Raw genomic sequence first — 15,205 nt, 5'->3', positions numbered from 1 at the left:
TCTGCCCTGTGTCTCACTAATCTATTGTTTATGAACTACATTTCCCACAATCCACCAGCCGTCATCACTGCCATTTTGTTCATTGTTTTCACCTTTGTCTCATTTGTATTATCACTCCCTGTGTATTTAAGCCCTGCTTTTTGTTCACTCCTTGTCGTTCGTTGAATGTTGTTTAGCCTGGTTTGCTGTCCTTGCCTATGTTCCCTGTTTTATGTTTATTTCCCCATTGAGGGTTTTCCTTTGTGTTTGTTTTCTTAATAAAGTTAAGCTGCATTTTAGATCCGCTCTCCTCGTCTGCCTTCGCTGCCTCATTCATAACAGTTTCTCCATTCAAGGACAAAAATATATATTCCATTGCAGACAATAATTATAGTTTTAATAGGTCAAAATAAATGGCTGTTAAATTTTTTTTACGACTGGTAGATTTTCTCAATTAACCCACCAGTGGCAGGTTTGCCAAGTAAATTTTGGATCCAGTCCGGATGGTTCACAAAATGTATTCAGCAAAGGAGCTGGTATTGCTTGGGCTAAATGCTTCACCCAAAAAATTAAGAAATAATTTAAAGAAAACATTTCACAAACTTTACATAATGTCTGGTGTATTTTCTGTTGTGATGTATATTTATGTGATGTATGTTTCACCTCGTAGCCTCTTGAGTCTCTGCTCTTTTCTCCTTCTCCTCAACACCAGAAGAACAATGAAGACCATGGAGATTGCTACCAAAATGCAGATGATTGTGACCATCATCTTCAGACCCTCATTTCCCTGTCTGTTTTCCTGACTGGGGTCCACTGTCTTTGGTAATGGAGCAATCGTACCTGGAGGCAGAAGGTTGAGCAGTTGACAGACCTATTTACCAATTATTACCAAACAACTGCAACACATGTATGGGTCTGACTGAGATCGGCACCATGTTGTTTTGTCACATGACTCTGTGCATCGAAAGTTTAACACTTAATGACAGCCTAGAGTCTGACAGTACAGTCCTGAACTGAGATTAGTAAATTTAAATTAAATTATGCGCAGCATATAGCGAAGCAAAAACACAATGTCCTCGCAGGAGTATGTGGGGTCGCATGACATTAAAAAACAACCAATGAAGCATACGTAGAGCAAGTCACGACTGTTGAGTGCATGATGTGTTCAAGATTAGATTTTTAAGAACGGACACCATTATTTGTCATTGACCCTCATTCATGTCTGGAAAATGCCTCCAAAAAATAAATTAAGACAAGGTTTAATTTGATCCTGAGAGGTAGACAAGAGTGAGTACTCACTGCCGTCCACATTCAGAGTAGCAAATAGCACCCTCTTCTCCGCCATTCCTGCACTGTTGCCCACCCTCATCTGCAGCTCGTACCAGGTGGCCTCTTGCAGGTCATACAGAACGTGGCTCTTGGTGAGAGAATCACGCTTCACCATTGTCCACTTAGTAGTGTCCACTGGCCGATACTCCAGCGTGAAAGAGTCGATCGGACAGCCTCCGTTGTTCCAGCCAATCAGGTTGAGCTCCACACGGGTAGAGTTGATGCTTGTGAAAAGCTCATGGTCTTTGGCGAACTGTGGCTCTGATAATGCGGAGAAGAAAGAGATAATGTAGTTCTGAGTTCTTTGGGAACTTTAATGTCCTAGAAGTCGATTTTTATTAAAATAAATGGATTTTGACTTTTTGTTTTATTTATTTGTAATTTGTTATATAAAGGTCTTAATAAAAGTGAATAGGAAACTTTTATCAAGCTGAGGTAAAGACTTTCATAATAATTTTTTGCTACTTTTCAAATGCCTTTTATATGAAGCTTTTACTTTATATGAAAATGAACTGCCGCACAATTGTGGCATCAGTTCCACCACACCAAACATTTTTGCACCTACTAACTCTTTTTTTAATAAGTGTACATTTTTACCAAGTCAACAAATGTGTCAGTGAAGAGCATGCTTGATATGAAATATGATATGAAAAGTAATGTTTAAAGAAAAAAATAATAAATCAAGGTAAATCAGAGCAGAGTATTTTTATTGAGCATCATTTCCAATAAAGCTGCCATTTTGCCAAATTACGCAAAGAGTTTGAAATAAATGTGTGAAACAATGTCATTTCCATCAGTGTAATTTCCACTGCAGAATTCTATAAAACACCATACCGAATTGTAAATGAAACTGTGATGGGATTCTTGGGAATTTTCACGACTTTAAGAAAAAATGACAAAAATAACATACAGTAAATCTCATTTGATAAACGTACATACAGTGTTAGACATTGTTAGTAGACAAAAAATAAATACAAATTTTGTGCTTGTGAAATTTTTTTGAACAAGACTGAATCTTTTAGAAAACAACAGTGCTAAGTTGAAGAAATACCATAATATTATCATCAAAATAAAATGTAGTCATTTAACAGACATTTAGTCATTTAAGAGAAATGTTGATGTCCCTCCCCTTAATTATACTAACCGCCTAACAACACATCATGGTGTTGCTGGGCTGTGACATAAGCTAAAGGCTATTGGCTATTTTAAATAAGTGCACTCAGTAACACTTTTGTTCATGTTGTGTTGACACCTAGCAGTGTAGATGCACAAAAGCAAATGTTCTCGTAGTAATATTTGGTTGGTCAAATACACCAAATACTAAACTGTGAAAGAACAATATAAGAAAGGAAAATAAAACATGACAAATATTGTGTACCTTTCCCGTGGGTTTTAGCCTCAATGATCTCACTGATCCGGCCAGGACCGACAGCATTCTGAGCAGTCAGAGTAAATTTGTACCAGGTGCCACACTTCATATTTTCCAGACGGTAAGATCGCTCACTGGGGCTGATGGAGAAACTGCCCCACTCTTCACTGTTATCCTCAGAATACTGCAGAATGTACCCTAAACAGAGAACACCACTTGAATGCAATTTGAAAAATGAACACCAAATGTCACACTTCCCTTACTGGTGAGGTGGGGCACTAACCATGAAAAGCTGACCTTGATTAAAATAGTATTGCACGTGAAATAAATAAAATACTTTACTGAAAAAGTATTTGACAGGTCTGTTTTTTTATGTTACTGACTTCAATAATGAATACAAGAATAATTATTAAGCATGTTACTATACTTACCATATTATTTCCAAGAAAGTTTTGTAATTCCAAATCCTAAATATATCAACCTAAATAGTTATTATGCAGAAGAGCTTTTTAGTTCTTGATAAGGATTGGTGAGGCGTAAAGTGACTTAACACAGGGTTTTCAGGTGTGCAACATTATTAAAGGGATAGTTTGCCCAAAAGTGAAAATTCTCTTATCCTTTACTCATGCCATCATGTCATCCCAGATGTGTATGATTTTTTTTTCTTCTGCTAAACACAAATCAAGATTTTTTTTAAAAATATCTCAATCCTCACAATGCAAGTGAATGGTGACCATAACTCAGAAGGTCAAAAAAGCATATAAAGGCAACATAAAATTAATCTATAAGACTCTATAAAAAATTACTGTAAAGCAGTTCAATGGAAAGGACGAGGCGAGAACCGGCTTGACGACATAAATAATATTTGAATGAGAAACTTACACCAAAGACAAACCCACACATATGACGGACATGTCTGTAAACAATCTCTCTCTCCTGCACCATCCTCCGCAGTCAGCATTTATCCCTCTCGGAGTCTTGATTAGCCTGATAAGGGACCGGGTGTGTACAATCACGACCTGGCCCCGCCCTCCGCCCTGACACAATGACTTAAATCTGTCTTTCAACCATACCGATTATATTGCTTCAGAATATATGGATTGAACAACTGGAGTCATATGAATTGCATTTATGTTGCCTTTATGTCCCTTGTGGACCTTCAGAGATCTGGTCACCATTCACTTGCATTGTGAGGACCAACAGAGAATAAATATTTTTCTAAAATTCTTCATTTGTGTTCTGCTGAAGAAAGAAAGTTATAAACATCTGGGATGGGATGGAGTAAACGATGAGATAATTTTCATTTTTGAGAGAAATATCCCTTTAAAAAGCTTTTTTTACTACGCTTAAATGGGGATGAGAGATCTAACAGAAAATGTTCCTAGGCCCAAGAAAAGAGCTGGGACTAAAGTAAAAGGTAAAGTGGTAATTGTAAATATGATTGCAGTTGAACCTCTGATGGAGCTTCCTCCATTATCTCCAGGGATCCAGGACAGTGTGATGGAGGTGGTGCTGGTTTTGGTCACTGTCAGTCGTGGTTGGTCAGGAGGTACTAAAATGTTTTGAGAGTAAACACAACATTATAGGGTGTCAGCCTCAATATTTCAATTCTGTTATTTAAAAAAATAAAAAAAATCGCAATGAAATTGTGAAATTTACCAAACAAATTTACTCTGAATAATGAGATGTGATGCAATGATATTTTTAAGCTAAGGCTGTTATTGGCCATTTTTCTACTGACCTTCAACCCTGTAACATTAATTCCAGTAACATTTAAAATGGGTTGGCACAAAACATGCTTTGAAAAATACATTTAATTAGTTATTTATTTATTTATTTATTATCTATTTTTTCTAATATAATGTGTAATTTATTGCATAATAAATGTTTGGCATACTAAATAATATGACTACAATTTACAAGTATTCCAAACATACTGTCGAAATGTACAGGGTTGAAATAATGCAGTATTTTAGGCTTAGGCTAAGGGTTAGTGATGATGAATAATTGCCAGGTTGTGACCACGTTATGAGAAACATACAGAGAATGATCAATATACAAAAGCTCTCCGCTCTAAAGTGAATTTTCTGAATATTTGATCAAATGCACCTTGGACTTGAAGGTTTAGCATAATCTCATCTGAACCCCAGTTGTTACTGGCAACACAGCTGTAGTACCCAGAATCCTCTGCTTTCACTGTCCGAATAACAAAGCTACCATTGCTGTGGGCACTGCGGCGGCCGTCAATGGAAACCGGAGCGGGAGTACCATTACTGTGGAGAAACCATTGAAAATAATTTGAAATATGACAAGAATGAATTTTTCAGGGGAATGGCCTGACAGTTGTCCTCTTTTTCATGGACAGATCTGAACACTTCCCATTCTGTGATCTTTTCAAAGTACTAGATTACTTGAAATGATGTCAAATATTATTTTACAAACAAATTTGATGATCATAGAAATGTTTTTTTAGTTAATTCATAAAAATCTACATGGTGTAACCTAAAAGGTCCTTTAAATGTACTCTGTTCAATCTGAGGGTAATCTATTCAACTTCTCTCTTTGTCAAACATTTAAAGAGAGTTGTCATGACTGAACTAATGGTAATTTAATAGATAGATAACAGATAAGTTAACTGAACATACCTTCCCTTCAGCCACTTGATGGTTGGTGGAGGATCTCCAACAGCTTTGCAGGGAAGGATGATGTCTCTCATCCAGGGTGTGGTCACAGTACCACTGAATGTCAGGATTCTTGCAGGGGCTAACGGAACAAACAATCCTGCTAGGCAATTGTTTTTGCACTGAAAGCAACTTATGTACATTGCTATTGATGAGAAAGTGCATGGTTGAGCGTGTAGTTAAAGCAACGTCATAAATTTGCATCATGTTTGTGTTGACGTGTGGGCAAGTTAGCATCTAGCTAAATGCTTACCTTGTAATAGCATCTTAACTTTCTGGTTCATACATAAAAAAAATTACTTCAGCAGCGTCAGTAAAAAATATATATATTTTGCGATTTTTGACAGCTAAAAAAGTTGATAGAGAACTCTCACAAACTCTCCCTTTCTGTAAAACTAAACTATTTCTAATCTTGCATACTATTTAGGAGTGTAAGTATACAAATTAGAAAAAAAGATTTTGGGAAAATTTCACCACACATTCATAAATGTCACTGCATTAGCTGACAAAATATTGTAAAAAAAAATCCTGTTAAATTTAAGCTGAAAAACTGGAAGCTGCAATAAAAAGAAAATCGCTGTTATGGTACAAATGTTAATTAGTTTACGGTTCACTTAAAAGAAGAAAAAATTTGGGTAAATATCTGGCAGCTGTGACCACTATCATTGCTATATAAACTACATTAAATTATAGAAATTATACAAACTTGATAGGCTACACTAAGCTTCAGGAACTGTATACATCTGCTTTTCACTTTAAAATGTGTTTTTAATCACTGTATAGGGACAACAGAGGCCCTTCCAGGAACAATGTCAACAACACAACTCCGTCAGGGTCAGGTATTGCAATAATGCAATAAACATGAACTATAATTGTTGAAGACTGCAAGTCCAGAAATTAGCATGTTGTGGCAGGGCCGGGTTTATACACACCCGGTCACTTATCAGGATAATCAATCCTCTGCAGTCGGCCTTTATCCTTCTCAGAGGCTTGATTAGCCTGATAAAGGACCGGTGTGTGTAAAATCACGACCCGGGTCCGCCCTCTGCCCTGCCACACATGTATATACAGTATAGGCTTTAAACAACACTTTGCTAATAAAAATATGTCAGTGCAGTCACCAAAAACAAATAAAGAATCTGAATTTTGGTTTCCGCAAAAATGGATTTGTAGCTTAAATCTGCTGGTGTAATATTTAAATAAATACCAAAAAGATTAGATTTAATTTATTTGTACTAATACAGAGCTACACAGAGGGTAAAGCATTGTCTGTACCTTTAGCTTGAGGCTCTACGGTGATAATTTCACTGGTGTTCCCACGACCCGCAGCAGTCACTGCTACCACCCAGATGCTGTACTGCCAGTTCTGATTTAAGTTGGTCAAACGACGAAAGTAAACATCAGGAGCAGCCTCAAACTCACTGATCACCTACAGAGACACCCAATTAAAGAATGGGTTCATTAGAATATTCATTAGAAAACTAAACACTCTTCCATTGTCTCTAAATTAAACAAAACCAATAAAACATTAAAATAAAAAATACATTTTGTTTTTATTTAGTACTGCCCTGATTAAAGGTGCACTCAGTAATTTTTTCCTCATTAAATTTTTTTTACTTCTAAACAAATGAATAGTAATTTTAAAACATATGTATAAAATTATGACCACTCGTGAGATGAAGAGTTCAGTCACATCAATAAACTTATAAAAGCTCTTTTATTCTACATGGGGCAGGAGCCATGTTAGCATCACATGACCATCTGAATACTTAATCTCAGTAGCCGCACTGTTATAGGACACTTTCCTTCATAGAATAAATTAATCCTGGCTAATTGTGCATAGTGAATTTCTACAATGGCATTGGTAACTATTGTGCTTGAATGAAGCAGCATCCAGACCACTAGGTGTCAGTGTAAGCCATACTTCGACATACTTAAAAATAATTACTGAGCCACTAAGCTGTTCCCTTTACAAAAGGCTTCACTACGATGTTGCGCTGCTAAGCGCTAGGGGAACAGCTCTTGCTGTGAGCCAAGCTGAAATAATGTGTGAAACACGTCAATGAACATTGACCGGAATTTATAGCCTCGGCTGATGTAATCATTAGATGCACCTGAGGCCAGGCTATAAATGGATACGTCACCAGGTGTCGTCAGAAACTCTTTTTTCAGAGCGATTCTGTTTCTGTGTGTTTCACACACGCTGTCAAAACTTTCTTTCCTCTGTTAGGAGATATAATCAGTTAGACAGTGTGCAGTGAACATTGTTCTTTTCTCTTCTGTTTGGAAAATATTATATATATATATTTCTAAAAAAAGAGAGAATGACTGAAAGCAAACGGTGCGTGTTCCCCTCTTCTCGCTCTATAGCTGAAGACGGCACACATCAGTTTTTGCTGTTTGTTTGGGGGTAAGAGCACGCTGCTCTCGCGTTGCAGCAGGGTGGGTGCGAGCACTGCGATTTGCTTTAACAGGCAGAGTGCGTCGTGCTCGCCTCGCTTGCTTCCGGGAGTCAGCAGGCTCGTGCATGGATTTGGCTGAGGAGCAAGAAATGGGTTGATCCCTTTCTCTCACTCTCTCCCCAAACCCAGCTGGTCCTTCACATGATCTCGAAGCGCGTTCCGACGCTTCTTCGGATCATGAGGTGGATCGCGATTCTCTTCCCGCCTCCGAGCTTTCCGTCCGCGATAAAAAATCTACGGAGGAATTGCTCGATGTTGTTACTTGTGCGGTTGCCAGATTGGACTGGCCACGCGAAAAAGAGACCCCCAAACGCTCCAAATTAGGGGATAGATTTTATCTTCTAGTCTAAGAAAGGGAACGCCTCATGGGTCCCTTCCCTTTCTTTGATAACCTCCATGAAGAGCTTTTTCGGCTCATGGAGAACCCCTAAAAAAAAAAAAATAAAATATATATATATATATATAAATATAAAATAATATATATATATATATATATATATATATATATATATATATATATATATATATATATATATATATATTCTTCCGTGTTCTCATACCCTCGACGTCATTATATTCGACTATCGTGGGTGCTGAGGCACGGGGTATTCAGTGATGCCGCCGGTCGAAGAGACGCTTGCGGGCTATCTCTTGCCGGGCTCGGCATCGTCACTTAAAAGCCCTCTCTCCCTCAAAGCCTTGTAGGACAACCTCCACTTTAGTGGGAAGGGCTTATCAAGCAGCAGGTCAGGCTGGTGCTGCTCTGCACACTATGCTGTTTTTCAGGCGTACCAGGCTGACCTCCTGGACGACCTGAGTGTGGGTTCTGCGCTTGACGAGCAAGCCTCAGACCCACCTCGGTCCTGACTGAAGGGAGGCTCAAAAGCAAAGCGTGGCGAGTCGTGCCCCTCCTCCTAGGGATTGGGGACAGTCTCGCCGCCCTCGCCAGCCCCCGAAGCAAGACCTCAGGACTATAAATTCTAGTAAGAGAAAACCCTGACGGTCTTGCGCCTAGATTAGGGGTAGCTCCCTCGGGATGGGGCGTGCTTCACTTCACCCCTCCGGTACCCCTCGAAGCCCCTCCATTCCCGCCACCTCTTGGTGTTTCGGGTTGCAGAGGCTTCCGTCAAAATTGGGTGTTTTCAGCTGTTCCTGCATTTTATTCAGGACCTGAAACACCCGACAACCCTCAACAGGAAGTGTTAAAATATAATACCCATCTCAGAGATCCTGGCAGCGTGGAAACTTCTGCCGGATATATTCTTTTCTGTGGGTCTTATAAGGGCGACAGGATTTAATTCTCTCGCCACTTTTCCGTGTTTCAACGGCGTGTTTCCGGATTTCTTTTTGTGTAAAAAAAAACAAAAAAAAAAAACAACTCAATCTCCTGGTTAAAGGGGCCATGGTATGTGTTCCCCTTCCAGAGAGAGAGTTAGGTTATTACACTAAATACTTCCCGTTTCCCGTGGAGGGTGAGGGGTGGCATCTGGCTTAGATCTTAAAGCTTGAACTACCCGTGGGTGTTCAAGTCCAAGATGATGCCTGTCAAGATGGTCGTGTCTCAAGCCCTACAACTCGTTTGGCTGATCACCATCGATCTTATGACGCACTTCTATACTTCATTTAGAAGTTCTGCCACAACATGGAAAGTTCCTGAGGTTCACTTCCGGGGGCGAAGTCTTCCAGGGTCAGGTTCTTTCACTCAGCCTAGCCCTTTTTACCCGCACATTCACAATGCATGATGTAGCGCTGGCTCCTTGGGACTCCGGGGCATCTGCATTCTGAATTACGTAGACGACTGGCTGATCCTAGCGCAGTTCCAGGAACTGGCAGTTCAGCACAGGGACATCGTCTTAGCTCATCTGTTTCTCTGGGGTTGAGACTCAATGCCAAGAAAAGCGTCCTCTCTCCCACTCAGAACACTGTCTATTGGGGCATCGTATGGAGTTCAATCTCAATGCGGGCACAACTGTCTCCCGCTAGGATTGAGTCCATTCAGATCACCCTGAGCAAAGTCAGGCTAGGTCAAGGTTGCACTGTTATCAGTATCAATGATTTCCAGGTCTCAGGGCGAACGCGTCCACGGTGATCCCTCTGGACCTTCTGCTCATGAGACCGTTTTTGTTGTGGCCAAAAGCCAGGGGATTTCTTCCAAGGGCCAAAACCCCTGGGCTAAATAGGGTTATGCGCCTCAGGCTTCGTTCCCTTTCTATGTGGTTCAGACCCCGGTTTTCTGCCTTGGGTCCCACTCTAGGTGCGTCTTGTTGTCGCAGACTGCTAACAACGGACGCCTCCCTGACGGGCGGGGTAGCGGCCTTAAGTGGTCGTCCAGCTTAAGGGGATAGGAGGGTCGTCAGCTCGGTTGTCAAAGTCACTGTCTCGGGTTGACGGCTGTATTTCTGGCCCTGAAATACCTACTCCTGCGGCTGCCATGTCTTGGTGCGGGTGGACAATACAGCGGTAGCCTCTTACATAAATCATCAAGGAGACCCACGTTCTTGTCAGCTGTATTTCTGACACGTCGGATTCTCCTTAGGGCCCAGGGTAAACTCCTGTCACTCAGGTCAGTTATATCCCTGGATGCCCGTATACGGGAGCAGATTTACGGTCCAGACAGAAAATACCAACAGGGGAGTTAAGAACTCCACCCTAAGGTAGTAGTTGCCCAGAGTTCGCCAGCAAGGGTTTTTGCCTCTTACTGATAGCACCGCGCTGGCCGAACAGGGCTTGGTTCTCGGAGCTAATCTCTTCCCTCGACGGCTCGCCTTGGGCGATTCCGAACAGGAAGGATCTTCTATCTTAGGCACAGGGCAATATTTCATCCCTGCCCGAATTGTGGAATCTTTCATGTTTGGCCCCTAAGGGTACCAACTGAGGGACACAGGGCTTTCTTCTGAGGTTATCGCATCCTTGAGGTCATCGAGAGCATTTCAAGTGCTAGGGCTCCCTCCACTTGGAACTGGTCTGGGTAGATTTTACAGGGCAGAAGAGGACCTCTTCGTCTCTGTTGATAGCGCCCCTCGGGAGGGGCTGAACGTAGAAACGCAAATGCGTCTGCATGAGTTTCCTTCTGCTAAAGTTCTTATTACAGAACCAGCTAACTGCCAGTTTGCTTCAGTTCTGGATTATCTGTAGAAAGAACTGTCAGCGGGCACTTGCCTCGCCACTGCCAGGTTCTATGTGGCCACTGCGGTTTGCCACGGCTTGGTGGGCGGGGTGCCCTCAAAGAGGCATCCTCATTATTGCCGGGCCTACGAGGCGCGCGGTCAAGCTTCGCCAGTAGGTTTCAGGGCGCACTCTACCAGAGGGCTCTCCTAGATTTCTCCCTCTGCAGCAAGTTTGTGATGCGGCAGGTTGTCCTCACCGCACACATTCATTAGATTTGTATAGTTTGGATGTTTTGCCACTCCGGGCTCTCATGCCCTTGAGTCGACATCTCAAGCTCATGTCTGGACAAGTTTGTGATGCGGCAGGCTGGTCCTCTCCGCTCACATTCATCAGTTTTTATGACAAGTTTGTGTTGCGATAGGATTCTCTTCGCACACATTCATCAAACTTTATGGGCTAGATGCTTTGCTACTCCGGACCCTGATGTCCTTGAGTCGACATCTCAGCCCATGCCTAAACAAGTTTGTGATGCGGCAGATTGTCCTCTCCGCACACATTCATTGGACTTTTTTAGTTTGGATGTTCTGCACTCCGGGCTCCTATGCCCTTGAGTCGACATCTCAGCTCATTCCTAAACAAGTTTGTGATGCGGCAGGCTGGTCCTCTCCGCTCACATTCATCAGTTTTTATGACAAGTTTGTGGTGCGATAGGGCTCTCTTCGCACACATTCATCGAACATTATGGGTTAGATGCTTCGCTACTCCGGGCTCTTATGCCCTTGAGTCGACATCTCAGCTCATGCCTGAACAAGTTTGTGATGCGGCAGGCTGGTCCTCTCCGCTCATATTCATCAGTTTTTATGACAAATTTGTGTTGCGATAGGATTCTCTTCGCACACATTCATCGAACTTTATGGGCTAGATGCTTTGCTACTCCGGATTCTGATGTCCTTGAGTCGACATCTCAGCCCATGCCTAAACAAGTTTGGTATGCGGCAGGTTGTCCTCTCCGCACACATTCATTGGACTTTTTTTAGTTTGGATGTTCTGCACTCCGGGCTCCTATGCCCTTGAGTCCACATCTCAGCTCATACCTGAACAAGTTTGTGATGCGGCAGGCTGGTCCTCTCCGCTCACATTCATCAGTTTTTAGGACAAGGTTGTGTGGCGATAGGGTTCTCTTCGCACACATTCATCGAACTTTATGGGTTAGATGCTTTGCTACTCCGGGCTCTTATGCCCTTGAGTCGGCATCTCAGCTCATGCCTGAACAAGTTTGTGATGTGGCAGGCTGGTCCTCTCTGCACACATTCATCAAAATTTAATGGTTTAGATGTTTATGCTACTCCGGGCTCTTATGCCCTTGAGTCGACATCTCAAGCTCATGTCTGAGACCTCTCGCGTTTTGGTGAGTACACTGCACAGCCGTAGGGGTCCGGACAGCCCCAAGTGCGGCGTCGTGGGTATTGCGTTCCCTAAGCTTAGCAGCGCAACATCGTAGTGAAGCCTTTTGTAAAGGAACGCCTCGGGTTACATGTGTAACCCTTGTTCCCTGAAAAAGGCGGAACGAGATGTTGCGCTGCTTTGCCGCACTGGGACGTCCCAGGACTGCTCTTCAAAAGAAGTATCTGACGACACCTGGTGACGTATCCATTTATAGCCTGGCCTCAGGTGCATCTAATGATTACATCAGCCGAGGCTATAAATTCCGGTCAATGTTCATTGACGTGTTTCACACATTATTTCAGCTTGGCTCACAGCAAGAGCTGTTCCCCTAGCGCTTAGCAGCGCAACATCTCGTTCCGCCTTTTTCAGGGAACAAGGGTTACACATGTAACCCGAGACGTTTGACATAACAGATCTTAACATATATTCCACATTTACATTCCACAATTACATTTAAACAAATTATTCTGTTCAAAATTTAGCATCCACGTGGTTTTTAATGTGGTGGGTTGCACCCTTGATTATCAATGACTGTTTGTGTTTTTTTTGTGATAGCTGAGCATGTGTCCTTGTTTTAAGCAGTGAAGCGGCCCACATTTCTTCAGAAAAATACTTCAGGGAATGCAGGGTTTCCCAGCATCTTCTACACATTTGACACCTCTCCATCAGTGGATATACTGTAAGATGATTAGATCCAACTTTTGACACTTGGGACAAGTGCCTGACCAATATATTGGTCGGCTGATATTAGCATTTCACCGATATATCGATATCAGCGTATATGTTTACCGATATGCGCAGATATGAAAACTTTTTTATATACGTATAATGCAAAAACAATGCTTCAGAATTGGTTTCATAACGTAGTTTGTCCAGCAGAGCATACTCTGACTCCATTGTTTACAGAGCTGAGCTGACGGTGGCTCTGCAGACAGGGCAGAGTTAAGCGGTGTCTTCTCGGTAAGTTGCTAACTAGTTCGTGAAATACAATATATATATATGTAAAACGTCTAGGTTACGTATGTAACCTCCGTTCCCTGATGGAGGGAACGAGACGTTGTGTCAGAGAAGCGACACTAGGGGTCTCTCTTGAGCGCCGATATTCACCTCTGAACTATGAAAAAAGGCCAATGAGAGTTGGCAACCAGTATTTGCATGTCCCGCCCGGACATACGGGTATTTAAGCGGCGCAAATACGGGAGTTCATTCAGGATTTTTCTGAGGAGCCGAAATGGTCCGGCCACAACAGTGGCTCGGCTCAGCGACGTGGCAGGGGAGACACAACGCCTCGCTCCTCCATCAGGGAACGGAGGATACATACGTAACCTAGACGTTCCCTTCTGTCGCTCTCTCCACGCTGTGTCAGAGAAGCGACACTAGGGGTCCACTTATAAAAGCGCCACGCTGAGCCGCGGTACGTGAACTGCTGATACAGGAGTGAGCAGGTATTCTTACGTGCATTACGACCAACTGTATCAGGCTGCACGCACTCTTCCCCAGTGCCCCATTTAAGCCATCAGGATTCCTTATCGCTACCCTGGAGGGGGAACAAGGTGCTGGCCGCCAACCTGGGAATGGGCCAAGCCTGGCCGGGCCTCTTTCTCTCTATGTTTCTCGCGATAGAGCAACTTAGGCCGGGGCCTTTACACGCATTGAGGGAAGGGGGTCTTAGCCCTTATTCAGGGCAGAGAAGACCCTGCGGAGGCCACGCCTACCCGAGAGGGGAGGCAAGTTTAAGTGGCAAAACCATCAGAGGCCTGACTTAGGGCCTATGTGGAAAAGTCGGTGCGGTGGTGGATCCAGCCTATAGAGGGGGGAACATACAGCACGGCAACCGAGGCAGCCGTGACTGCCTAAGGGAAGCACGGGAGTCCACTCGCCAGAGGGGACAGAACTGTAGCGTTACACACAGGGGGAGTCCGAAGGAGGCCTTACCTGTGGAGCACCTATACCAGTGCAGGGTAGCTTGCGGTACCCGCAGTGGCTTGGGTCGGCGAGTTCCTCTGCTGAACTGCGACCCACGAGGGCTAGGGAGGAATCAACCAGTGTCCCAAACCTGAGATGTCCTGGGAATGAAGGCGCACTGTTTCCCCTGGTTAGGGGGAAGGGCGCTAGATGCAAGCGATTCACCTGGTCAGATCGTGGGCATGCCACCGAGTTCTACGGGCTCGGTACCTGAGAGAACATGGGACGATACTGACTCAACTCGGAGATTGTAGAATCTCGCGAAAGTGTTCGGTGTTGCCCAGCCAGCTGCTCTACAAATGTCTGCTAGGGCAGTGCCCCTAGCCAGTGCCCATGAGGACGCAACACTCCTGGTGGAGTGGGCTCGGACCCGCAAAGGGGGGGCACGGCCTGGGTGTGATAAGCCAGGGAAATGGCGTCGACAACCCAGTGGGCGAGTCTCTGCTTGGAGACAGCATTCCCTTTCTGCTGTCCCCCAAAGCAGACGAAGAGCTGCTCAGAGCGTCTAGTGCTCTGTGTGCGGTCCAGGTAGATACGTAAGGCACGTACTGGACACAGCAGTGAAAGGGCTGGATCTGCCTCCTCCCAGGGCAGCGCTTGCAGGTTCACTACCTGATCCCTGAAGGGTGTGGTAGGAACCTTGAGCACATAGCCCGGTCATGGTCTTAGGATCACGAACGTGTCTGCCGGACCGAACTCCAGGCAAGCGTCGCTAACAGAGAACGCATGCAGGTCCCCAACCCTCTTGATGGAAGCGAGCGCGATCAGCAGGGCGGTCTTGAGAGAGAGGGCCCTGAGTCCAACTGAGTCAAGCGGCTCGAAGGTGGGTCTCTGGAGTCCCGTAAGGATGACCGAGAGATCCCAAG

At 43.6% G+C, this 15,205-nt stretch overlaps 1 protein-coding gene across 1 annotated transcript in view; it reads right to left on the bottom strand.

The window, feature by feature from the left end:
* dscamb (Down syndrome cell adhesion molecule b) overlaps positions 1-15,205 on the bottom strand; it is a 241,943-nt gene that overhangs the window by 19,009 nt on the left and 207,729 nt on the right. Inside the window, exons 21-27 of the mRNA XM_052110114.1 lie at positions 6,634-6,787; positions 5,323-5,440; positions 4,787-4,950; positions 4,131-4,229; positions 2,687-2,875; positions 1,279-1,569; positions 643-819 (exon numbers count right to left, since the gene is read on the bottom strand). Of these exons, the coding sequence (XP_051966074.1) occupies positions 643-819; positions 1,279-1,569; positions 2,687-2,875; positions 4,131-4,229; positions 4,787-4,950; positions 5,323-5,440; positions 6,634-6,787 (1,192 nt within the window). The remainder of the gene's footprint in view (positions 1-642; positions 820-1,278; positions 1,570-2,686; positions 2,876-4,130; positions 4,230-4,786; positions 4,951-5,322; positions 5,441-6,633; positions 6,788-15,205) is intronic.

This window comes from Xyrauchen texanus, chromosome 38, assembly GCF_025860055.1.
Source record: "Xyrauchen texanus isolate HMW12.3.18 chromosome 38, RBS_HiC_50CHRs, whole genome shotgun sequence".
NCBI lineage: Eukaryota > Metazoa > Chordata > Actinopteri > Cypriniformes > Catostomidae > Xyrauchen > Xyrauchen texanus.
This window is presented reverse-complemented; position numbering and strand designations above follow the sequence as displayed.